Source organism: Cetorhinus maximus, chromosome 12, assembly GCF_964194155.1.
Source record: "Cetorhinus maximus chromosome 12, sCetMax3.hap1.1, whole genome shotgun sequence".
Lineage (NCBI taxonomy): Eukaryota > Metazoa > Chordata > Chondrichthyes > Lamniformes > Cetorhinidae > Cetorhinus > Cetorhinus maximus.
Window position 1 is genome coordinate 66,324,413 of NC_135890.1, and position 26,885 is coordinate 66,351,297.

The 26,885-nt window shown below is 43.4% G+C and overlaps 1 protein-coding gene and 1 long non-coding RNA gene across 11 annotated transcripts in view; one reads left to right on the forward strand and one right to left on the reverse strand.

Annotated features, from left to right (window-relative positions):
• The window catches only part of med15 (mediator complex subunit 15), a 110,017-nt gene extending 98,977 nt beyond the window's left edge, over positions 1 to 11,040 (forward strand). For all 10 annotated transcript variants that reach the window (XM_078553783.1, XM_078553787.1, XM_078553785.1 and 7 more), the window contains 4 exons: positions 638 to 798; positions 5,017 to 5,183; positions 5,425 to 5,523; positions 10,551 to 11,040. In XM_078553783.1, the coding sequence (XP_078409909.1) occupies positions 638 to 798; positions 5,017 to 5,183; positions 5,425 to 5,523; positions 10,551 to 10,687 (564 nt within the window). In that variant the 3' untranslated portion in view covers positions 10,688 to 11,040. The remainder of the gene's footprint in view (positions 1 to 637; positions 799 to 5,016; positions 5,184 to 5,424; positions 5,524 to 10,550) is intronic.
• A 4,227-nt stretch (positions 11,041 to 15,267) lies between these two features.
• LOC144687533 (uncharacterized) lies at positions 15,268 to 25,953 on the reverse strand. Its single transcript, XR_013578167.1, has 2 exons — positions 25,007 to 25,953; positions 15,268 to 15,659 (listed from the first exon to the last, which is right to left on the reverse strand). It is a non-coding gene; the product is annotated as an uncharacterized LOC144687533 (long non-coding RNA).
• Between the last annotated feature and the right edge of the window lie 932 nt (positions 25,954 to 26,885).

The following is a 26,885-nucleotide window of genomic DNA, read 5'->3' on the forward strand; positions in this document are numbered from 1 at the left end:
AACCAGCACAGACTAAGAATTGAACCTTTATGGTTCAATGCTACATCACTTCATTGGGTGAATGGAGGTGAAGTTTGATTTAAGAAGGATTGTTGGCACTGGTAGTGTATAAATATACCACAAGGCATCCTCTCACCTTGTGCTAGTCTAGCACCTTCAAAGTTGTAGTTAAGTTAGCTAAATATTGTCAGAATTTACTGAATTATCAGTAGACATTAACATTTGTGTCAGTGGTTACACAAAAAGGGAATCCTTGCTATTCGTATCTTTTGAGGGAAAAAGTGTAAAATTATTAGAGTCCCTCTGTGGAGTCTCCTGGGCTAGTTTATGGTCATGGCCAGTGCCATTTCTTGGGCAGCTGGTTCAGGAGTTGCTGGGACACTTCTCATAGGAACATAGGACTTGGGAGCAGTGATGTTTATGGAGTATCCCAGCAGAAGAGCCAGTTTGTTCACCAGTGTGTATGTGGCAGTTGAGATCTTTACTGAAGTTTCAAATTGAACTCCAGTGAGTGTTAAAATGGGGACAGGTCTTCCCTGCAGACATGACGTCTGCTTTAAGTGATGAGCATATTCAATCCTTTGTGTTTATTTCGGTAATCAGATGGTGGTTAATAAAGTTTCTGTTCTGCCCCCAGCCCACTCCTCCGCCTCCACCAATGTCCATCACAAAGCAGCAATACCTGTGCCAGCCCCTCCTTGATGCTGTCCTGGCCAACATCCGCTCCCCAGTCTTCAACCATTCCCTACAGCGAACCTTCGGGCCTGCCATGACCGCCATCCATGGACCACCGATCACGTACGTATCGTAATCTCCTCCCTTCAACCCCAGAGTCAGGTTTGTTGAACAGCCCCCCAGGTCTTTGCTGTGGCACCACTTGAACATGTGTTTCAGTGATGAGCTGACTTTCGATTAATGCTTAGGGGTTAATTTATGAAGAACCTGTTTTTATATTGTTCCAGTCTCTCTTTTTCAATCCCAGTGCTGGTACACTGTGTGCAGCCCCTCCCTCCTCATAAGCCCACCCAAAAGTAGAGCCTTCACCTACAAATGCTGGGTTTTTGTGAGGCTCCTGGAGATATTTTACCACCTTAAAATCACAAGTGAAATTTAAGTTCTGTACATGTTGTGCTCATCAAGGTAAAGGATGCTCATGTAGAAACACATGGTAGGGGACCTAACAAAGATTTTTAAGCTTGTGAAAGGATGCTTAGACATAGAGAAAATGTTTCAACTTCTGGGTAAGTGCAAAACTAAGAGCCACTAATAATAAACTAATAGTCACTAATAAATCCAATTGGGAACTCAAGAGAGAATTCTTTACTCAGAGAGGAATGAAATTGTAGAACTTACTACCATAGGGAGTAGATGAGGTGACTAGCATAGATACATTTAAGAGGAAGCTAGATAATCACATGAGGGAGAAAGGAATAGAAGGATACATTGTTGAGGTGAGATGGAGTAGGGTGGGAGGAGGCTTTTGTGGAGCATAAAACAGTGGCATAGACCAGTTGGGCTGAATGGCCTGATTCTGTGCTGTACATTGTGTAATTCTGCATAAAACAGGAGAGTAAAACCAACAGAAAGAAAAGTGGGTGTAAAATTCTGAAACGTACTGGCGCAAATCAGGAAAGTCAGGCAGCGGTGGGGCAAGGAGGGCCATCTGAAAGGAATACAGCAGAAAATATAAAAGCGAACAAAGTATTATAACAAGAACAAGAGATGGGAGCAGGCACTTGTGAAGCTGCTGACCAGTGGATGTAGGAAGCGATATGCAAGGGCTGGTGGAGGAGGTGATAGAATTACTCAATTATGACCAGATGATTGAAGAACACAGGGGATGAGATGCCCAAGTTCAGAAAAGCATATAAGGGACAGTAGAACCCTTCCATATCATAAGGAAAGGCGCATTAGGATGTTAAAGGTGAAGGAGGGTTGTGGGCTTTGACTGCTCTCATCTCACCCACTGATGCTGGTGGGAGGCAATTGACAAGAACGCATGGCCACTCACCAAGACCTTTCACAGCTCAGTGCCATTGCCCAGCATCTCACTGGATTGAAGAGTTGCATACGTGAACTAAAATCAAACAAGGGGCGAACTGCGTGCATCTATGGGAACATGCATCTATGAGCCTGGTTTTAATTGTGGGGAAAGAGTTCAAGATTTTGATGAGAGAGAGTATTTTGGAAATGTGGGATGGTTAAGAGGGAGACAGCACGAGGTCCTGAAGGGACTAGTCCTTTCTGACCATTGAAATTCTTTGAGGAGATGATCTAGAGATGAGGTGGGGGTTGTTGAATAGTGCATAGCATAATAGGAAAAGTAATTTAACAATACAGATTATGGAGACGTATTCTGTGTAATTGAGGCTAATGCACGGTTTAGATTGGATCATTAAGATTCCACAGAACAATGCTTAGTAAGCATGCTAATGCTGTTTTAGAAGCATGGATTTGTGTAAGAATTATAACTAGTTTGGAGAGAGCATATCTGTTTGATTTCAACTGTTAATTTGATACGGTGTGATCTTTATCGCCAGTAAAATTGTGTTATCTTCTACATTCCAGTGAGAATTGAGAATAGGTGGTGCAACACGGCCATCTGTTGGTCTACCAGGCATATGACCCATACAGATCACATGACAATGTTAGTGGCTGGGTTTAGAGCAATTCACCTCGCATTGTTCCTCCAGGTATATCAATAGGCACACTGTCAGTGATCCTTGAGAGCTCACCTGTGTTAGGCAATCATTCACAGCCCTCCATTGATATCCTACCAGTATAATGGATGTATAACCTGCTGGTACTTTGCATCAATATTACCAATAAGCTGTTTTAGCTACAGTGTACAAAAATATGTACAATATAATTAGGATTAATGTATAAAGGGGTGAATGTTACCTATGTGGATTTCAAAAAGGTATTAGTTACTTCCCATAAAACAGACATGTGTGCCAATGAAATAATTGCAAGGAATCAGCCTGGATTGTTGTGTAGATGAATAGTAGACATGAAAGAGTGATGGTGCATAACGAGGCATCAGAGTGGAAATAATCATTAATGAAGTTCCTTAGGGACCAGTGTTTATCATTCACGGTGAAAGAATATTGTCTGAATTTGCAGGTATAACAGCAATGTGCAATGATAATCAATGTGCAATAAACTGGAGGGATCTGATTAGGCTCGGTCACTGGGCAGAGATGTGGATTATGTAATAAAAATCAACGAGCTGGAGGTAACAGAGCAGGAAAAAGATTCAGAGGCTCAGGTGTAGAATTCATTATCTGTGTGTAGTCAAGAAAGCAAGTGAAATATTAGGATGAAGTATTTGGGGAATGACCTATGCCAGAGAGGTGATGAAATTGCACCTGGCTTTGGGAAGACTATTTGGAGCACTGTATTGAGTTTTAGTCTCTCTCTTTCAGAAAGGATAGTCAGTGGAGGAAGCACAAAAGCCAGTGAATTATGGGGTAAGATTGTGCACCCTGGGACCTTGACTGTCTGAAGAAGAGAATCTTGATAGAGGTCTCTGGAAGCTTTCAGAGAAATATGAGCTAGCAATGTTCCACTGTCAGGGACAGGATAACAGTGGCTGGTGGACTGTTTAAATATTGAGTCAGCCAATGATTTGGAGGGGGCGGGGCTTGTGCTTTTTATTTAGAGTCATGAACTCATGACCAAAACGCCATCCAGCAGAGTATCCTGCGTATAACAGGAATATTTGTCCACAAAATGAGGTGAATGGGGTATTATTACCTAATACAGATTATGTGAATAAAAGCATTGCCAGTCACTTACAGCAGTGTGGTTTTTAGGCATGGAAATGGGGGAATTATCCAATCATCTGCCACCTTATGGTTTTATTCTGGTTGGGACATATTGTGTCACTATATTGAGCCTTAAAGTTCAGGCATAACAAAACGGATGTTAGAAATGTGGAATAAACTATCAGAAGGAGTAGGAACAATGGTGGGTTTAAAGAAGGAATGAATGGGTTCCTGCTAGTAAGTAGTTCGGGCATTTATTCTATGAATCTCAGCATGGACTGATGAAGTGGTTTGAGAGGTGAGGTGTGTGGACTGTTACTGTGTAAAGATGAGAGAGGATTAGGAGGATGTGTGTTTTGCACATTTGTCCCTAAAATTTGGGTGCTGCATTCTGCTGGTTGTCTCTTTAACCCTGTCTCAACACAGCATTTTGAAGTTCCGACTGATGTCAGTCGCGATGTTCTTGTGTTACCTGCTCCTGACATATTTGTTAAAATGTTTTTTTATTATTTTACAAAGTGTTTGAGTCATTGGCCTTCCCAGAAAGCAACACTCTATGGGACAGTGACTTTCTGCTTCATTATGACTGGGCTTCTTGCCATCATAACACCAAGACCTTTTGATCCTGTTATCAAGTTATCCTATCCATTATTATTGACCAATTTGGTGTCGGCCACAATGGTGAGCAGTATCCAAGTCACAGGCCACAGGTCTTGACCCTGCCATTACCCTGCTCACTGAGCTGTTTGAACATAGGCTGAAGTTGCAATGGATAGTCACCAAGTGGAGGCCAGGAAGAGAGAGAGAGAGAGAAAACTACAGGCCCAGGGTTTCTGCTGCAACTGGCTGTTTGGAAACTGGGATAACCTTTCCTGCTGACTGCCATCCCTTGTCTTCTGTTGCTGGAGAGGGAGTAATACTGAATTGTTTTCAGTATCTCAAGTGATGAATGGAAGCTCAGAGATGGGTAGAACAGCAAGTCTGTCAAAGGCCACACGTACATGGAGGGTTGGTCACAAATGATGATCAGGCTTATTAAGGGCACCACTAAGGCAACACAGTGGGAGATAATTTGTGATCAGGAATGGGGAATAAATGGCAGTTGTGTCTCTCACAGGGCAGTAAAGCTAAGGCAGTGTGTGTCCTGGATTTCCATCTGCAAAAAGAGTGTTCCAGAAGACGCTTCAAAACACAGCCGCACTTGGTTCACCATCCTACTCAACTAAACGCTGATATCTCTTCCACACAGGGCCCCTCTAATCTCCCCGCGGAAACGCAAGCACGATGAGGATGAGAGGCAGACCATTCCCAATGTTTTACAGGGCGAGGTTGCACGGCTAAATCCTAAATTCCTGGTGAATTTGGACCCTTCCCACTGCAGTAATAACGGAACAGTCCATCTCATATGCAAATTAGGTGAGTGGAAGGGTATGCTGGCTCGGTCCTGATCAGTACCCGGTGACTATCGGAATATTATTGGTTTTATGTTGTTTAAAATTATTAAATTACTTTGCCTTTGCGGGATTAGCTGGTCATTTGATGCATATTTTTGTGGATGAGAGGGTATGATGTGACATTGTTGCAACATGATTCCTTCAGGTCTGAATAGCTTACTCCTGATTCCTTGAACTAATGTTGATGTACTCTTTTCTGTCAGATGATAAGAGTCTCCCCAGTGTCCCACCACTGCAGCTGAGCGTTCCAGCTGATTACCCAGACCAGAGCCCTCAGTGGACAGATGACTCTCAGCAGTATGGTAAGAGAGTGAGGGGATGGTTGAACTCTTTCTATGTATGTTATACTACAGGATGTAATTGACTAGAGAAACAGATGACATCTCCATGCAGGCAGCACTCCTGACTTTTACACAATTATGGATCTACATTGTTATAACCCAGAAAGCCAGTTGGTGAAGGAGAATTCCAAAGATTCACAACCCTTTGAGTGAAGCAATTTCTCATCTCATTCCTAAATGGCCGACCCCTTATCCTGAGACTGTGACGTCAGAATATTCCCGAGCCAAGGGAAACATTCCCCCATCACTCTGTCAAACGCCTTAAAAATTTTATGTTTCAATGAGATCACCACTCATATTTCTAAACTCTGGGGAATCTAGGCCTAGTCTACTCAATCACTCAGCATAAGACAATTCTCTTATCCCAGAAACCAGTATGACCTTTGTTGCACCCCCTCTAGAGAAAGTGTGTCCTTTCTAAAGTAAGGAGACCAAAACTGTGCACATTATTCCAGGTGTGACCAAGCTAATGCCATATATAATTGTAGAAAGATTTCTTGACTCTTATACTCAAATCCATTTGTAACAAAAGCTAACGTATCACTTGTTTTGAATATTGCTGAATAAAGAGACATGTTGCCGAAGCTTTTTGTCTTGCACTCATCGGGACAAACAGAAGAATACCAAGTTTCAAATGATCGCGGCAGTTTATACTACAGGAGAAAAGGTTGCTGATTGGTTGGCAAGTCAACTCTGATTGGCCAAAGTGTTGCCATGGAGAAAACAATAGGGAACTATCAGCTCCCTAATTTCCTGGGTAATTCACAAAAGACATGAAGCTTGGACATTTTCCTTTTGTTATATAGAGAATGGATCCCTGTGTATGAATTTGTCACTTCTAGCAAGTGTAAATGAGCCATGTTACAAGCTTGATTGATTATCTTAAATTGGTTGTTAGTGTAGCTATTAGCGCACCCAGGATTGTTCCGCAAGTGCTGTCCAATTGAGGAATCACATCTAACAGTGGATGTTTTATTTTGGGTTTTGCAAGCGTGGGCTGGTTGAGTACAGTCTGTACTCTGCCTATTCTGAACAACCAAAGGAACATGCTGTTTGACTTGATTAGCCAATCGTTGGGACGAACGGCCTAATTACCTGACCTTGCGCTATCACTGAAATTCACACACATTGCTCAATTGTGTGTTATGCAAAACGTCTTTATGGACTGACTGATCATCCTGTTGATGAAAAATACCACTCGCTTAGCCACTGAATAGTAGCAGCAAAGTAACTTGCCTAATCTGTTCAAATTTTTGAGATATGTTACCTTTCCATGGTAATTTGAGGTAGATCGTCGGGCCCTTTTCTGGTCTGAAAATGGCAGCCTTTGTCCCATTTGCGAGTTTGCGCAATACACAGTGCTGTCTTGATCAGATCATTGTTCATTGTCCCGCTGGAGAGCTTTGATCAAATCCTGACCAGATCATTGAATTTCATTCTTATTTCTCTCTCCTGGTTTAATTATTTTACATCTTTTAGTTTTCTCTTTACCTGTATTGCCTCAAGTACAATTTCTAACTGTTACTCTACTCTCTGCAAATTGGAGTTACTCCAAGACTTAGAGGGGGAAAGGGAGCAGTACCTGGACAGTTTGTGCCAGACTTAATTACACCACAGGTTCAGAACAGGATTGGCGTGACCAATAGTGTGCCAAGTAAAGGCAACCCAGGTGAGATAGAGAGCATGGATCCACAGAAATTGATCCTATCCAACAGGTACAAGGTACAAGCTACTTGTGAGGATAAGGATAAAGATTGGTGAAAAGACAGCCAGAACACAAACCAGGGCACCTCAGAGCAGGAGGCTGTGCAAGGATAGAGGAGGAAGGAGGCAGTTGTAGGTTATTCAGTATTTGGAACAGATAGCATCCTCAGTAAGTGGGATCGATAGTCCTAAATAGTATGTTTCTTTCTGGTGTCAAGGTGAGGGATATCTTGAACCGGTTTGGAAGGATATTGGAGAGGAAGCGGGAGGATCCAGTTCGTTGTGATCCATGTTGGGACCAACAACATAGGGAAGAGTGGACAAGAGGTCCTGTTTGGAGAACACCAAGAGCTAGGACTTAATTGAAGCACAGGGCCTCAAGGTCTCTGGATTACTGCCCGAGCCATATGCAAATTGGAATTGGGATTAGCCGGTTTGGGAGGCGAACATGTGGCTAAAGGAGTGGTGTGGGAAAGAGGGTTCCATTTCATGGACACTGACACCAGTACTGGGACAGGAAGGAACTGTACTGTTAGGACAGGCTCCACCTGAGCTAGTCTGGGACCAGGGCCCTAGTGGAAAGGATAAATAGAGTTGGTCACAAGGATTTTAAACTAGTAAGTGGGAGAGTGGACTCGGCTGGAAAAGGTCGAATTGATAATGGTTCAAATACAAAGAGGCAGAGAGTAGAGTAACAGTTAGAAATTGTACTTGAGGCAACACAGGTAAAGAGAAAACTAAAAGATGTAAAATAATTAAACCAGGAGAAAGAAATAAGAAATGCATATGTAAAACATTTGAGCAGAAGCACAGGTTAGGTTGTGTCCCAAATCAACATTCTTTATACAAAGGCAGCAATCAGAAGGAACAAATTGAATAAATTTCAGGTACAAATTCAACTTGGAGGATATGACATGGTAGACATTACTGAGACATGACTGTAAGACAATCAGGACTGGGAATTAAAAATATCAGGTTATAAAGTCGACAAAGATAGGGAAAATGATAGAGGGAGTGGAGTAGCCTTAATGATTAAAGATAAAATCACTTTAATTATATGAGAAGATATAATGAGGTAAGCCGACAGTGGAGACTTTATGGGTAAAATTAAAAAATAAAGGATTTAAGACAAGTGGGATTTTTGTATAGGCCCCCTGGTAGCAGCTGTGAAATGGTAGATTGTATAAATGCAGAGATAAGATAAGCATGTTGAAAAGGGAGATTGGTTTTAATAGGAGATTTTAACTTTCGCATAGATTGGTAAAAGCAGACTAGCACATGTTAGATGATGGAGAGTTTCTTGAGTGTGTCTGGGACAGTTTTCTGTAGCAATTTGTCCTAGATCCAACAAAGGACATATCATGATAGATTTAGTAATGAGGAATGAGCCAGATTTAGTGAATAGCTCAATGCTGCATGAACATTTATCTAACGGCAATCATTATATAATCAAGTTCGATGTAGTGTTTGACAGGAAGAAATGTGGAACGACTACTAAATTTACCAAAGGCTGACTTCAATGGGGTGAGACTGGGCAAATCTGTTACCATTAATGGAATGACAGAAGATCAGTGGGAGGTGTTTAAAATAGAATTTAATGTGATACAGAACCAGTTTATACTCCTAAAGGGTAAGAGCTCCACTTGCCAAAAAAAACAACCATGGACAAGTTAATGAGGTCAGAGACAACATAAAATGAAAAGAAAAAGTATATAAAAATGCAAAAAAATCAGATGCTGACAAATGGGAAAGACGTAAAGAACAGATGAGTAAACAGATAAGTAAAAGCTACAAAACAGAATATGAAAAGAAACTTGCAAGAGATATAAAAATCAACACAAACCATTACAATTACATTAGGACTGTAGCATTACAAAGAGATATTGATAGATTAAGTGAATGGGCAAAACTGTGGATTTCAGTGTTGGCAAATGTGAGGTCATACATTTTGGATTTAAAAAGGGTAGAATGGGGTATTTTCTAAAAGGTGTAAAGCTACAAACCCAAGGTACCCAAGGAAACCCAAGGGGATGCAGGTACCTAGATCATTAGAGTGTTATGAACTGGTACAGAAAATAATCAGAAAGATTAATGGAATGCTGGCCATCATACACCGAAGACTAGATTACTAGGGAGTAAAAATCATGCTTTAGTTGTACTAAACCCTGGTTAGGTCACTGCTGGAGTTGCTGTGAGCAGTTCTGGGCACCACACCTTAGAAAGGATATATTGGACTTGGAGGGAATGCAGCAAAGATTTACCAGAATGATACCTAGATTCTAGGAATTAAATTAAGAGAGATTTACACAAGGTTATTTTCTTAAGGGATTGAGGGATGATTTGATCAAAGTTTTGGTGAGAAATCTTTCTGCTGGTTGGGGAGTCCAAGATTAAGGGGAATCATTTAAAAATTAGAGCCAGACCTTTCAGGAGGGAAATCAGGAAACATTTCTACATGCAATGTGTGATAGAAATTTGGAACTCTCTTCCACAAACAGTAATTGATGCTAGATTAGTTGTTAAATTTAAATCTGAGATTACTATATTTTTGTTAATCATTCAAAAGTATCAATGGATTAGGGGAAAGGCTGTTCATGGAGTTTTTTCGCAGATTAACCATGATCTCATTGAATGTTGGAACAAGCTTAAGAGGCCAAATGACCAACTCCTGTTCCTACATTCTGAGTGCTGCGCACTCTGAGCTGATGTGGTTCAAATGAGATATTAAACCCTCTTAAGCGAATGTAATAGAACTCATGGTACAATTGGAGAAGGGAGTTTTGTTATTCTGACCAATATTTATCCCTCAATGAGCATCACTAAAAAGACTGGTCCATCACCTCATACGTAGATGGACACTGTGCTTGCCTACACCACAGTGGTGCCTCCATTTTATTGCAATTGGTTATATTGATGAGCCCTGAGAGATTTGACATGCACCTATTAATGCGGGTTGTTCTCAGGCTGTTGCCTTGTGCTGCTGACGTGATTTGAATCTCAGCAGACTGGAGTAATCAGAATCAAGCTGTTTGATCATAGCCCTGTACAATGATGTCCAGGACCCTGCTTGTCCATCATCCTAAGGCATCAGGAGGCACGAGATTCATGGTGGTCCTGTGCCCAGCTGCAGTGAAATTTTCTCATTAAGGATCAAATAGACCAACAGGTTTTTACTAAAAGCACAGCATCTAATTGCTGGAGTTAGCAAATAGTTCATCTTTTAGTAGACGATAGTTGTGACACCAAACTAACACTGGGCCTGCTTTCTTTCTATTCACTTGCAGAGGCCAACCCCTTCCTGCAGATGGTTCACCGTGCGATGACGTCCAGACTCCTGCAGCTACCAGACAAGCACTCAGTCACTGCGCTGCTCAACACGTGGGCACAGAGTGTGAAGCAGGCCTGCCTGTCTGCAGCATAACCCTTTCAGGAAGGAGTGTATCCATTCCAACCTGGAGTCTATATGTTACCAAGGAGCCTTCTAATGGATTCACTGAGAAGCTAAATGTGTGGAAAAATCGAGAAGGACTTGCACCGTTTAGCTCTCTTCCTGATCACTTTAAACAATATGGGACCTTTCCCTTGCATTTTTGGATATAAAGATATGTATCAAGAATTCAGTACTTTATTTACAGTCCTTGTTTCTATTTCAGATAGCGTGTTTGCTCATAGCCAATAAGGATGACTCTCAATATCCTGTATGTTACCCGGGAATGTGTGTTTTTAATGATGTATCAGTGAAATTGGCACTGGAGTAAATTTTTTTCCAAAGACCTGTTAATCGCTCTTTTATTTACACAGAGATTGAATGCTTGATGCTGCAGGAGCGTATGTAGCAGGGGCCAGCTTGGCTCAATTGCTGACCTTCCTCTCCCTGAGTCAGGAGTTGTACATTCAAGCTGTACCCAGGACTTGGGCCCATAATCCAGGCTGGCACTCCCAGACGGAGTGCCGCTGTACCAGAAGTACTCCTTCAGATAAGTTGTTAAACTGCTGCTGACGTGGATTTTAAAGGTTCCGTGATATTTGAAGAATTCTCCTGGTGTCCTAGCCACGCCCTCAACAAACATCACTAAAAACCATTTACTTGGTCACCTGTCTCCTTACTGTTTGTGGGAGCTTACTGTATTCAAATTACCAGCATTTCATAGCAATTCACATCAAGTCTTTGAGGTACTCTGTGACATGATGTGTTTTAATGTCCTGTACAGAAAAAATAAACTCCCTTTGTGCCAGTCCTGAGCCCTGGCTTCTGCTGTACTTGGTGGATCTGAGCAGGGACAGCACTGAGTAGTAGAGTCACTTTCAGTATCCTGGCATTTGGACAGGGGGCAGAATCAGCCAGCATTCCTGCTCCTGCCCACTAGATGAAAACGGCAGTGAGTTTGACTGTGAGGCCTTCCAGAGTAGAATAGACAGAACAGTCATTGCAAAGGGCCGTGTGAAGGACTACTTGAGAGAGGCCCACAAGGGGGCACCCTTGGAACTCCTCCGCCTTCTGAAGAAGGGGGAGAAAATACCCCTCCTCATGGGAAACAACTTGCACTTACAGAGCACCTCTCTTTCGTTTATTCGTTCATGGGATGTGGCTGTCACTTTATTGCCCATCCCTAATTGTCCTTGAAAAGGTGGCGGTGAGCTGCCTGCTTGATAGCTGTAGTCCAGATGGGATTTTACGACAACAAGAGTTTCATTAGACTTTTAATTCCAAATTCTTATTGAATTCAAATTTCACCGTCTGCCATGGTGGGATTTGAACACAGGTCCCCAGAGCATTCCCCTGGCTTTCTGGATTGTTTAAATTAATTTTACAGGATGTGGGCCTCGCTGGCTGGGCCAGCATTTATTGTCCATCCCTAATTGCCTTGAGAAGGTGTTGGTGAGCTGCCTTCTTGAACTGCTGCAGTCCCTGTGATCTACCCACTGTGCTGTTAGGGAGGGAGTTCCAGGATTTTGACCCAGCAACAGTGAAGGAACGGCGATATATTTCCAAGTCAGGATAATGAGTGACTTGGAGGGGAGCTTCCAGGTGGTGGTGTTCCCATCTATATGCTGTCCTTGTCATTCTAGCTGATAGTGGTCATGGGTTTGGAAAGTGCTGTCGAAGGAGCCTTGGTGAGTTTCTGCAGTGCATCTTGTAGATGGTACACACTGCTGCCACTATTCGTCGGTGATGGAGGGAGTGAAAGTTTGTGGAAGGGGTGCCAATCAAGCGGGCTGCTTTGTCCTGCATGGTGTCAAGCTTCTTGAGTGTTGTTGGAGCTGAACTCTTCCATACAAATGGAGAGTATTCCATCACACTCCTGACTTGTGCCTTGTAGATGGTGGACAGGCTTTGGGGAATCAGGTGAATTACTCACTGCAGGATGCCCAGCCTCTGACCTGCTCTTGTAGCCACAGTATTTATATGGCTAGTCCAGTTCAGTTTCTAGTCAATGGTAACTCCCAGGATGTTGATAGTGGGGGATTCAGCGATGGTAATGCCATTAAATGTCAAGGGACAATGGTTAGATTCTCTCTTGTTGGAGGTGGTCATTACCTGGCACTTGTGTGGCACGAATGTTACTTGCCACTTTGTTAGCCCAAGCCTGGATATTGTCCAGGTCTTGCGGCATTTGTACATGGACTGCTTCAGTATCTGAGGAGTCACAAATTATGCTGAACGTTGTGAGCATCCACTTCTGACCTTACGATGGAAGGAAGGTCATTGATGAAGCAGCTGAAGATGGTTGGGCCTAGGAAACTAACCTGAGGAACTCCTGCAGTGATGTCCTACAACTGGGATGATTAACCTCCAACAATCACCGCCATCTTCCTTTGTGCTAGGTATGACTGCAACCAGCAGAGCTTTTCCCCTGATTTCCATTGACTCCAGTTTTGCTAGGACTCCCTGATGCCACACTCGGTCAAATGCTGCCTTGATGTCAAGGTAAGTCACTCTCACCTCACCTCTGGAGTTCAGCTCTTTTGTCCATGTTTGAACCAAGGCTATTGATGAAGTCAGAAGCTGAGTGACCCTGGCAGAACCCAAACTGGGCGTCAGTGAGCAGGTTATTGCTAAGCAAGTGCCGCTTGATAGCACTGTTGATGACCCCTTCCGTCACTTTACTGATGATGGAGAGTAGACTGGAGAGTAGGTGGTAATCAGGAGGTTTCCTTTCCCATGTTTGACCTGATGCCATGAGACTTCATGGGGGCCGGAGTCCACCTCGAGGACTCCAGGACAACTACGTCCCGACTGTATATCACTGTGCTGCCACCTCTGCTGGATCTGTCCTGCCATGGTGGGATTCAACCCCATGTCCCCACATTGTTACTCTGGGTCTCTGGATTACCAGTACAGTGACAATACCACTACGCCACTGCCTCCCCAACGCAAGAATATTTCAAAGAACTTTGTGGGTAGTGGTGTCGGATCATTATTGGTACGTTTTTGTTGCTAGTCCCACCTTAAGCAGAGACACCAATCACAGAAACTGTTACTAAGATTACTAAGCACTTTATTCAATTGGTAAACGACAAGCAACAGATCTAAATAATGCAACTGTGGGGTAAGGTTCAGAACAAGGGATTGACTGACGGTTGTTCTGGAGGAACAACCTTGGAGTGTCTACCAAAGCAATCCTTGTCGTCATCTTTTGCCTCTTCTGATAATAGAACTGTTCTTCGTTTTTTACAATTTTAAAGTTTAGTTTTCTAGTTTCTGATCACCATAAAAGTAACCTCTGTCAAAGAAAGCAGGGGCTTGGATAAAGCTGAGAGAGCAGGAGGAGGGATAAAGCAGAAATTGAAAAAGTGACATTAAACCTTGAAAAGGGTGGGCAGTAAAAGCAGCATAGAGAAATCCGAAAAATTGACATCACAGTGAGCATGGGCTCTGTAGGTGAATAAACAGATAATTTGTTCATAACAAAAGCTGTCTATAATTTTTAATTCAGGATATAAATAAAGAAGTGAATTTTAAAAAACCTGGCAAATAGCAGCGACTGTGTGTCAGGACTGCAGGATGTGGGAATTCACGGTCAGTGAGACTGTCCCAATTCCCATAGCTGCAGGAAACGTTTATGCTTCAGTCACTCTGGCTCAGTGATTGGGCTGGAGAGTTAGAGACATTCCGAAACACAAGGGAGAGGAACTTCTGGACAATTGTATCCAAAACAGTCACATCCCACAGGAAAGCACAGGTTCAGGAAGGGGAAGATGGTGGGGATTCAGGAGGAGATCCCACAGACATCGGTCCTGTCCAACAGGTACAATGTGAGGACAAGGAGGAGGAATGCAAGGACAGCCACAATGCAGACCAAAATCCAGCAGGCTGTCCAAGGGGTGGAGAAGAGCAGAATAGAAATGTTGCAGTGATACAGAATTCTATAATTAAGGGCAGAGATGTCATCCTCTGTAGCTATGAATGAGAGTCCTGAAGAATGCATTGCCCACCTGGATATCTCTAAGCAGCTGGAGATGAATTTGAAAAGGGAGGAAATAAATCCAGTTGTCATGGTTTATTTTCGAATGTACAATATAGAAGAAACAGCAGGTCCTGCTGAAGTTCATATTAAACTAAAAAGCAGCACCTTGAGCAAAATAATCTCTGGATTATTGCCTGAGTCATGTGCAAATTGGAAAAGGCACACAGATCAGGTGGGTTAACACGGTTAAAGGGCCAATACATGGTCAAAGGGCCTATGTGTGAGAAAGAGGGGTTCCTTTTCATGGGACTGGGCACTAGTATTGGGACAGGAAGATGGGTTCCACCTGAACCAGAATGGGACCTGTGTCCTAGTAGAAAGGGTAATTAGATAGTTGGCCAAGGCTTTAAATTAGTAAAATGGAGGGAGGGATCATGAAGAAATGAAACAAGCTTACATATAAATGAATGAATATAAATGAAATTGGAAATGAGAGCATGGGACAGTGTGAGGACTGCATAAAAGCCCCCTTTTCATTTGTGAGTGGTTCAATTTAAAAATAACCCAGCAGACAAGCTTCAGTCTTGATAAAGATAAAGGTTAGTTTATTACACAAGCTACTGCTGAAAGTTACTTAAGTAAAAAGTGATAAAGTTATTAACTAAAATACAGATACAAAGATACTTAAAGATGAGGTATCAAATTAGTCTCTGTGAGGTATCGTTGTTGGGGGTCCATTGTTTGAATTCCTTCTTTCGAAAGTGAAGGGGTTGAAACTTGAGGTTTGGTTTAGCAGCTATAATGGCTTCAGTAGTTGAAGAGTTGAAGTTTGTCTTTTGCAGGTGGATTCAACAAGCAGAGCAGGTCTTGGGAGTGAATGAGGGTTCCTGTTTTCACTACAGGTACTATAGGTGGTGGCTCTTGGTATCCTGATTTAATACAGCGGTCCGATAGTTGTTCCTGGAAACCTTCCTCAGTGTCTCCCTGTTGAGAAGCAGTTTCTGTTTCAAGATGTCTCTCTCATGATGTTCAAGATGGTGCTGCACACAAAATGGCTGTTTGCAGCCAGACTTTATACAGTTCCAAAACTTAAAATGGCTGCTATCCCAAACTGTCAAATTATGCTCCCATATTAGGGCGAGGGTGGTGGGCGGGTGGGGGGGGGGTGCACAGTCCCATTCATTTTCTTTTTAGCCAAGGTAATTAAATGTCTCAGCCATTAACTTGAATAATTCCCATTCTCCCAGGTTTGAGGAGATAGGAAAGAGTTATTCACTCCTCCAGGAAAGCTACAATGAGTTTCTGTTTACCCTTTTGGAAATGGGAATTGAATTTTAAATGTCTCCACATGTCTGGATATGTCTACCTGCAATCCACTTGGAGCTTTCTGGAAGCTTGACCACATTGCAGCTGAAAAGGTCAGATGACTTTTGGCAGCCACTTTTAAGGTTTCTTGTGTCCATTTGAAAAGGAAGATTAGCCTTTTTCAAAATTTAAAATATCACAGCTACACGTTTGTGATAGACAGACTAAACTAAATGAGGACATAGATAGCCAGTGAATAAATAGAGGTATAGAACAGGAGGGTAAAAAATGGTTACACGTAAAAGTAACTGTGGTTAAACTGTGCAGCAATATGCAGCAGGAAAACTTGGCAATACATTATCAGGAACCAGATATAGTCGGAATTACTGAGACACCTACGGAAAAATCATGACACAGGAGGCCATTCGGCCCATTGAGTCTATGTCAGCTTTCTGTAGAGCAATGCAGTCAGTCCCATTCTTCCACTATCTCCCCATTATCCCTGCAAAGTTATTTCTCAAGTGTCCATCCAATTTCATTATGAAATCATTGAATGTCTCGGCTTCCATCACCATCATGGGCAGTGAGTTCCAGGTCATTACCAATCACATTCTTCCTCACATTCCCCCTGCATCTCTTGCTCAAAATCTTAAATCTGTGCCCCCCTAGTCCTTGTACCATCAGCTAATTGGAGTCTTGGTCCATCTTATCCAAACTTGTCATAATCTTGTACACCGCAATCAAGTCTCCCCTCTACCTCCTTTACTCCAAAGATAATAAACCAAGCTTCTCCAACTTAATCTTGTAGCTAAAATTCCCCAACCCTGGAGCCTTTCTGGTAAATCTCCTCTATGCCCTCTAAAGGAACATTAAATCCTCCCAAAGTGTGGTGAAATACTCTACATGGGGCTTAACCAGAACCTTTTGCTGTATTATGAAATCTAGACTTACCTTATCATTGGGAGGCTGGGAACTACAACTTCTAGCATATCTTCGGAGTATCCGTGCATGCGTGGACTGCGCATGTGCAGCACAGTGTTTTAGTAGTTCTTCAGGCTGAGGATAGGCCCAGTGCGCCTGTGCAAAAATAAAATGGCACGAAGGCCCAGGAGTGGAGCGCCATAACCAAAAAGTGTCCATGGCATGGAACAAGGAGAGGTCCCAGTTAAGGAGAAAGAGGAGCAGATAAGAGGCTCCAAGCAGAAAAAGGGTTGTGGTTGAGAGACTTTAAGCGGTGAGCATTTAGGAGAAGCCCTGGCGATTGAAAAGGCAGTAGAAGGTTGATGATTCCATGCTGCGGACCGTTGGTGCAAAGGTAACTCTTTGGAGCAGTCATATTCTGCTCAGCATAGTTGAAGAGCTGAGGTTGTATTTGTGCATTGGTGCTGAGTGCAGACTCGGAAACTAGGGGAACAGTGTCTCAGGAGATGAGACTGAAACCCTGTGAAATGTACCGTCACTGAGGAAGTCCAAGTTGGAGCAATTTTTGGAGAGAATTCCAAGACGAGATTTCCAAAGGTGAAGACTGGAATTCCTTGTGAGAGAGACTGTTTCATTGAGAATGGTTGACTCACAGCGTTTACTGATATCTGGGTGGGTTGTTGAGAAATCCATGGAATGTCTTGGTCACATCTGCCATTTATTGTGCAGTGTGGTATGTTCGACCACAGATAGCCTGTTAATTCACATCTACCTCCTATTGACCATGAATGTTAGAGTATTTATAGATATTGTAAATTGCTTTATCTTTCTGACTGTGTATGGTAAAGTCTATTTTTGTTTGTTCAAAATATGTGGAATCTTGTGGCTTTATTCTCTTAGCAAGTGTCTTGAATCTCAAACTTTGTCTGCTTTAAAACAAAGAGTCATTAATCATGAACCGGATCTTACCAAAACCTTGGGGGTTCTGGCCCAGGACCATAACGTAAACTGGGAGCTCATCCGGGATTTTGAATCCTCAAACAAATATGATTGCTTGTGCTGATGTTAAGGTGGATAAGAGTTCCACGGTGAATTTTACTATACTGATTGACAAATCCAATCTGTTTTTCAATCACTACAACTTTTCTGGAGAGGGAAGATTTATCCTTGAGTTATTTGCAACAATTAACCAAGGCTAGGTTAATTGCATTAGCAGAAGAGCTAGAGTTAAACGTAGGGGCTAAGAAAGCAGACGAAATTAAGGCACAGCATCTGGGGTTGGAAGAAGGAAAAGTTAATCCAGATAGCAATTTTATTGAGTTGGCTAGAATTCAGTTGTAGATGAAGCAGCTTGAGATAGAAAAGGAAATGAAAAGGCTTGAACTTGATAAAGATGAAAAGGCAAAAGAAATGGAAATGTGAAAACTTGAACTTGAACTCCAGAGTATTGGTTTGCAATTACACCAGCAAGATTGAAAACACGTGGTACAAAATAGAAATATGGATTCTTGGGAGATGAGATTGAAACCCTATGAGATGTGCAGTCTTTGAGACTGAGTTGGAGCGACCTCTGAAGAAAATTCCAAGGCGAGATCTTTGATGGTGAAGACTGGAATCCCTTGTGAGAGAGACAGTGTTTCAATAAGATTGGTTGACTCACAGTGTTTTCTGACATCTGGGTGGGTTGTTGAGAAATCCATGGAATCTGTCTTGGTTGCATCTGCCATTTATTGTGCAGAGCGATGTGTTCAACCACAGTTTTCCTGTTAATTCGCATCTACCTCATATTAACCCTGAATGTAAGAGTAAGATATTGTAAATTGTTTTATCCTTTTGACCTTGTATAGTAAAGTTTATTTTTGTTTGTTCAAAATCTGTGGAATCTTGTGGCATTATTCTCTTAGCAAGTGTCTTGAATCTGAAAGTTTGTCTACTTTAAACAAAAAGTTATTGGTCCCTAACTAGATCTTACCAAAAACTTGGGGGTCTGGTCCAGGATCATAGCAACAGGTTCAGCATAACTTCTCTGATTTTGTACTTAGTCCCTCTATTTATGACGCCCAAGATCCCCTATATTTTGCTAACCACTCTCTCAATCTGCTCTGCCACCTTGATTAAAATATATAAGATCCTGAGGGGTGTTGACAGGGTAGATGTGGAAAGGATGTTTCATCTTGTGGGAGAATCCAGGATTGGGGGTCACTGTTTAAAAATAAGGAGTCGCCCATTTAAGACAGAGATGAGGAGAATTTTTTTCCCTGAGGGTCGTGAGTCTTTGGAACTCTCTTCCTCAAAAGGTGGTGGAAGCAAAGTCTTTGAATATTTTTAAGGCAGAGATTCTTGGTAAGCAAGGGGGTGAAAGGTTATTGGGGGTAGATGGGAATGTGAAGTTGAGGTTACAATCAGATCAGCCATGATCTTATCGAATGGCGGAGCAGGCTCGAGGGGCCAAGTTGCCTACTCCTGCTTCTAATAGTCCCCAAACCCCACACCCCCGAGCAATAATAAAAACAGAGGCGGTTGTGTCAAATGTAAAGCAGCTGAGAAACGGCCGAGTGCGGAATAGTAATGGAGCCAGTGGGTGTGTGCCAAGTCTTCATTGTTTTCCTTGGAGAGGAGAAGGCTAAGAGGAGACTTGATCGAAGTTTTCAAAATCATGAGGGGTCTGAACAGAGTAGATAGGGAGAAACTGTTCCCGCTCGTAAACGGATCGAAAACCAGAGGGCACAGTGTTAAAGTGTTTTGCAAAAGAAGCAAATGCAAGGTGAGAAAAAACTTTTTCCACATAGTGAGTAGTTAGGGTTTGGAATGCACTGGCCTGGAAGTGTGGTGGAGGCAGGTTCAATTGAGGCATTCAAGAGGTCATTGGATGATTATTTGAACAGAAACAATGTGCAGGGAAAAGGCAGGAGATTGGCACTAAGTTAAAATGCTCAGAGAGCTGGTGCAGACACAATGGGTCGAATGGCCTCTCCACCATAACAATTCTGTAATTTGTATGTTCATATGTAAGATCTATGCACATGAACTCCCAGTTCCAGCTGACCCTGTACACTCTTTGGAACTGTGCCATTCAGTCTATATTTCCTCTCCCCATCTCCTTTGCCAAACTACATCACCTCACACTTCTCTGTATTAAATTCCGTCTGCCACTTGTCTGTCCATTCTGCTAGTCTATCTATGTTCTGTTGCAGTCGATTGGAAACATCCTCACTGTTTGCCACTCCAAGTTTGGCTTCATTGGTCATTTTTACCATCCTCCTATTGCATGAGCATTAATTTTGTTAACCAGCTTTTTATGTGTCAAATGCTTCCTTAATATTCAACATCCACCACACCCCTCTCATCAACCTTCTATGTCACTTCATCGAAAAATTCAATTAGGTTAGTCAAGCATGATTTGCCTTTTATAAATCTGTGCTGACGGTCCTTAATTAGCTCCAGCCCCTCCAAGAGCCTGTTGATTTTTTTTCTGACTATTGTTTCTAAAACCTTACCCCCACTGATCTTAAACTGGCCAGTCTGTAGTTACTAGGGATATCCTTACACTCGTTCTGGAGGAAGGGTGTCACATTTGCCACTCTCTGGTCCTCTGGCACCTCCCCATATCCGGGAAAAATTGGAAGATTATGACGAGCCCTCCCACTAGCTCCACTCCCACTTCCTTTAGCAACTTGGGATGCAAGCCATCTGGACAAGGTGACTTATCCACTCGAGCCAGCCTTTCCAGTACATCCCACCTATCAGTTATCCCCTGTTCATTACCTCTCCCATCTCCACTTCTTCTGATATTTTGCCGGATTTCTCTCCCTGAGTAAACATCGATACAAAGTACTCATTCGGAGTTCTAACCTTGCCTTGCACCTCTAAGCATGTATCACCCTTGTTGTCCCTAAAAGGGCCCCACCATAAGACCGTAACACGTAGGAGCAGAAGTAGGCCATTCAGCCCATCGAGTCTGCTCTGCCATTCAATGAGACCATAGCTGATCTGACAATCCTCAATTCCAATTTCCTGCCTTTTCCCCATAACTCTTGATTCCCTTACTGATTAAAAATCTGTCTTACTCAGCCTTGAATATACTAATGACCCAGTCTCTACAGCCCTCTGCGGTAAAGAATTCCACAGCTTCACTACCCTCCGAGAAGAAATTCCTCCTCATCTCTGTCTTAAATGAACAATCCCGTATTCTGAGATTATGCCCTCTGATCCTACACTTTCCCACAAGGGGAACCAACCTCTCAGCCTCTACCTTGTCAAGCCCCCTAAGAATCTTCTGTTTCAATAAGGTTGCCTCTCATTCTTTTAATCTCCAATGAGTACACACCCAACCTACTCAGATTCTCCTCATACGAAAATCCCTCCATACCCGGGATCAACCTAGTGAACCTTCTCTGCACTGCTTCCAATGCCAGTATATCTTTCCTTGGATAAGGGCCAAAACTGCTCACAGTATTGTAGGTGTGGTTTAACTAGTGTCTTGTACAGTTTTAGCAAGACTTCGCTATTTTTATACTCCATTCCCTTTGAAATAAAGGCCAGCATTCCATTTGCCTTCCCCATTACCTGCTGAACTTGTATGCTAGCTTCTTGTGATTCATGCATGAGGACCCCTGAATCCCTCTGTGCTGCAGCCTTCTGCAGTCTTTCTCCATTTAAATAATATTCAGCTCCTCTATTCTTCCTGCCTACTTACTTAACCTGTCTATATCACTCTGTAGACTACTTGTGTCATCCTCACCACTTGCCTTCCCACCTATTTTTGTGTCATTCACAAACTTGGTGATAGTACATTCGCTTCCCTCATTCAAGTCATTACTGTATATTGTAAATAATTGTGGCTCCAGCACTGATCCCTGTGGCACTCCACTAGTTACAGGTTGCCATCCTGAAAATGCCCCCCTTATCTCAATCCTGTCTGCTATTAGATAGCCAATCCCTCTACCCATGCTAATATACTACCCTCAATACCATGGGCTCTTATCTTATTAAGTAGCCTTATGTGCGGTACCTTATCGATCGCCTTTTGGAAATCCAAATATAGTACATCTACTGGTTCCCCTTTATCTGCCCTGCTTGTTACCTCCTCAAAGAATTCTAATAAATTTGTCAGGCATGATTTCCCCTTCATGAAGCCATGCTGACTGTGTTTGATTACATTATGTATTTCTAAATGCTCTATTACTACCTTAAAAATAGACTCTAACATTTTCCCAATGACAGGTGTTAAAGTGTTTTTTGCCTCCCTCCCTTTTTGAATAAGGGTGTTACATTGGCAGTTTTCCAGTCCTCTGGGGCTTTTTCCTGAGAAGCTAAGGATTCTTGGAAGATTACTACCAGTGCATCCACTATTTGTGTATCTACTTCCTTTAATATCCTAGGATGCAACCCATCAGTTCCAGGGGATGTGTTGGCCTTTAGCCCCATTAGTTTCCATAGTACTTTTTCTCTAGTGATAGTTATTGTATTTATTTCCTCCCCCCACCCCACCCCCCCCTACCGCACCGCCCCCCCCCCCCCCCCCCCCCAACCCCTCCACTTTTGCCCCTTGATTATTTAGTATTTTTGGAATGCTGTTAGTGTCTTCTACCATGAAGACTGATGCAAAGTATTTATTGATCTCCTCTGCCATTTCCTGGTTCCTCATTATTATTTCCCCAGCCTCATTCTCTGAAGGGTCTATGTTCACTTTGGCCTCTCTCTTCCTTTTTAAATATTTAAAGAAGCTCTGACTATCTGTTTTTATCTTACTTGCTAGTTTACCCTCAAAGTTTATTTTCTCCCTCTATTATTTTTTGGTCATCTTTTATTGGTTTTTAAAACTTTCCCAATCCTCTGGCTTACCACTAATCTTCGCCATATTGTGTGTTTTTTTTTCCTTTCATTTGATACTATCCTTAACTTCCTTGGTTAACCATGGTTGGTTTATCCCCTTCCTAGAACCCTTCTTCCTCACTGGGATCTTTGTTGTGAGTCATGAACTATTTTCTTAAACACCTGCCATTGTTCATCAACTATCTTTTCTGCTAAACTCCTTTCCCAGTCCACTCCAGCCAACTCTGCCCTTATTCCTTTGTAATTATCCTTATTTAAGTTTAGCACAGTTGTTTCCAACCCAGGTTTCTCACTCTCAAACTGAAAGCTTAATTCTACCATGTCGTGATCACTGTTTCCTGGCGGATCTTTTACTCTGAGATCATTTATTAAACCTGCCTCATTACACATTACCAGGTTCAAAATAGCCTGATCCCTGGTTGGATCCACAACATATTGTTCTAGGAAACTGTCCCGAATACACTATGAATTCTTGCTCGTGGCTACCTCTGCCAATTTGATTTTCCCAATCTACCTGAAGATTAAAGTCACCCATGATTAATGTACTGTCTTTTTTACATGGCCTCATTATCTCTTAATTTATTCTCTGTCCTACAGTATAGCTACTATTACTACTCCCACCAGTGTCGTCTTCCCCTTGTTATTTCTTACCTCCACCCATTTGGATTCTACATCTTCCGATCCAAGATCATTTCTTGCTATCGTACTTATTCCATCTCGTACTAACAAAGCTACCCCACCACCCTTTCCTTCCTGTCTGTCCTTTCGAAAAGTCACATACCCCTGAATATTTAGTTCCCAACTTTGATCTCCTTGTAACCATTTCTCCGTAATGGCTATAAGATCATACTCATTAACCTCTATTTGTGCCTTTAATTCATTTATTTTGTTCCAAATACTACATGCATTTAAGTAAAGAGCCATTAATTTTTCCTTTTTACCATTTTTTCACCCCTTCGACCCTATTTGCTGCTTTTTTTTATGCTTGCACACACTGTCTCTTCCTGTCACACTCTGGGTATCATTACCTAAATAGCTGCTCTGAAATGCTGCCATATCCTTTTGCTTTGTAAGCCTACGTATCCCCTCTCCAGAACCCTCCGCCTCCCCCCCCCCCCATTCAGTTAAAAACCCTCTCTGCAGCCCTAATTATTCGATTCACCAGAACACTGGTCCCAGCACGGTTCAAGTGAAGCCTGTCCCTCCGGAACAGCTCCCTTCTACCCAGTACTGGTGCCAGTGCCCCATGAACTGAAACACATTCCTCCCACACCAATCTTTGAGCCATGCATTTAACTCCTTACTTTATTTACCCTATGCCAGTTTGCTCGTGGCACAGGTAGTAATCCCGAGATTATTACTTTGGAGGTTCTGCTTTTTAATTTAGCTCTTAAAATTCAAATTCTTTCAGCAGAACCTCCTTTCTAGTCCTATCAGTGTCACTGGTACCAACGTGGATGATGACAACTGGATCCCTCCCCTCCCACTCCAAGTTCCTCTCCAGCCCTGAGGAGATGTCCTTAACCCTGGCACTGGGCAGGCAACACAGCCTTTGGGACTCACGCTCACAGCTCCAGAGAACAGTATCTATCCCCCTAATTATACTGTCCCCTACCACTAGTACATTTCTATTTCCTCACCCCACTTGAATGGCTTCCTGTATCACGGTGCTGTGGTCAGTTCGCTCATCCAACCTGCAGTCACCAGTCTCGCCCACACAGCTTGCAAGAGCCTTGCAACTGTTGACAATTGAAGGGGCTAAGGCTCCTTGGAACACTACCCCCTGGATCCCCATACCTGCCTCACCTGCAGTCACACCCTCCTGTCCCTGATCACAGACCAAATTTGAATGACCTAATCTGAGGGGTGTGACCGCCTCCTGGAGCAAAGTGTCCAGGTAACTTTCTCTCTCCCTGATGTGGTGCAACGTCTGCAGCTCGGACTCCAGCTCCTTAACTCGGATCCAAAGTTCCTCGAGCTGCGAACATTTACTACAGGTGTGTTCGCTCTGGATCACCTTGGTATGCAGCAGGTCCCACATGCTGCAGCAGCAACACATCACCCACCCTGCCATCGCTATCGTATTTTATTTAATTTATTAATTACTCTAGTATCCCTGCTCTTTACATTTTATTGTAATTATTTTTTTTTACAGCAGTATAGATCTTATACTTAACAAGCTATTTTAAAGAAAAAGAGAGAATAAAAGACTAGAGACCTAAACACAAACTAAAGACCTTACTTTTACTTTAAAGACTAGGAATACTCACCAATCAGCTGCTTTCCCTGAACTCACTGTAGTTCATGACATCACTCCACTGCTGGTCTCAGTGCAGATAGGCCTCTCGATCCACCCTTTTATCCTCTCCCGCTCACCTCTTGCTCAAAATGTACTATTTTGAGCCTTAGGAATAGAGCAAGTTTCAATTCCTGGAGGCTGAAAAAGAGACACTTCCTACACACGTGATTCCCCCAAGACACAAGAGGTGTCCTTAAGTTCCCACATGGCACAGGATTTACAAGCAACCGATCTCAGCTGCCCATCCAGGATTCTAAAAAATCTTTATTTCCTCTTTTAGAATCTAGTTATTATCTTGTATAAACTATTAATTAATGCCTCTAGATCTGCTCATGCTAAAACTCTTATCAATTCACGTAATACTAATTACCCTGTTTGAAATGTTATTAAATAAGCTAAACTCTACATTTAATACAGCACTGTATGGATTCCCAGACCTTGTTAAAACCACTGCCCTACCTTAGAGAGAAAAACAAACATTAAAACTCAACAAAACAAAAACAGAATTACCTGGAAAAACTCAGCAGGTCTGGCAGCATCGGCGGAGAAGAGAAGAGTTGACGTTTCGAGTCCTCATGACCCTTCAGCAGAACTCATTCTGTTGAAGGGTCATGGGGACTCGAAACGTCAACTCTTTTCTTCTCCGCTGATGCTGCCAGACCTGCTGAGTTTTTCCAGGTAATTCAGTTTTTGTTTTGGATTTCCAGCATCCGCAGTAGTTTTTTGTTTTTAAAACTCACCAATTAATCAAGTACCTTCTGTTCTGTAACATCACTCCTTGCTTTTTCTGGTCACTGATCAGGTCTCCTCCCCCTTCTCTCCTTTATTCCCTGCTGCTGCCTCCACTCAGGTCCACTACCCCCTCCTCTGATTTATCAGTGGTGTTGAGAGCTTGTAACATTGCTTGCCACATGACACTGGTGACCTATTGGATCCCATGGGTGAATGCCGACAAGTGATAGCATGCTGGTGAATGGAGCACTGGCTCAGGTGTTGGCGCTGCTGTATATATCCACCCTTCCTATGAACCCACTCCATTTCCTCCATGTGATCGCCCCCATCCCAGTGACCCCCCCACCCCATCCCGGTGTGTCCCCCCCCCCCCAATCCCGGTGACCCCCTCCCCCCCCATATCCCGGTGACTATCCCCCCGCCCCCCCATATATCCTGGTGACTTCCCCCCACCGCCCCCCCCATATATCCCGGTGACTTCCCCCCCCCGCCCCCCCCATATATCCCGGTGACTTCCCCCCCCCCCGCCCCCATATATCCCGGTGACTTCCCCCCCCCCGCCCCCCCCATATATCCCGGTGACTTCCCCCCCCCCCGCCCCCCCCATATATCCCGGTGACTTCCCCCCCCCCCGCCCCCCCCATATATCCCGGTGACTTCCCCCCCCCCGCCCCCCCCATATATCCCGGTGACTCCCCCCCCCCCCCCCCCCCCGCCCATATATCCCGGTGACTTCCCCCCCCCCCAATATATCCCGGTGACTCCCCCCCCCCCCCCCCCCATATATCCCGGTGACTCCCCCCCCCCCCATATATCCCGGTGACTTCCCCCCCCCCCCCCCCCATATATCCCGGTGACTTCCCCCCCCCCCCCCCCCATATATCCCGGTGACTTCCCCCCCCCCATATATCCCGGTGACTTCCCCCCACCCCCCGCCCCCGCATATATCCCGGTGACTTCCCCCCCCCCCCGCCCCCCCATATATCCCGGTGACTTCCCCCCCCCCCCCATATATCCCGGTGACTTCCCCCCCATATATCCCCCCATATCCCAGTGACTCCCCTCACCCCCCCTCCCTATATCCCGGTGACTCCGCCACCCCCATTAGCCGCAGGAGG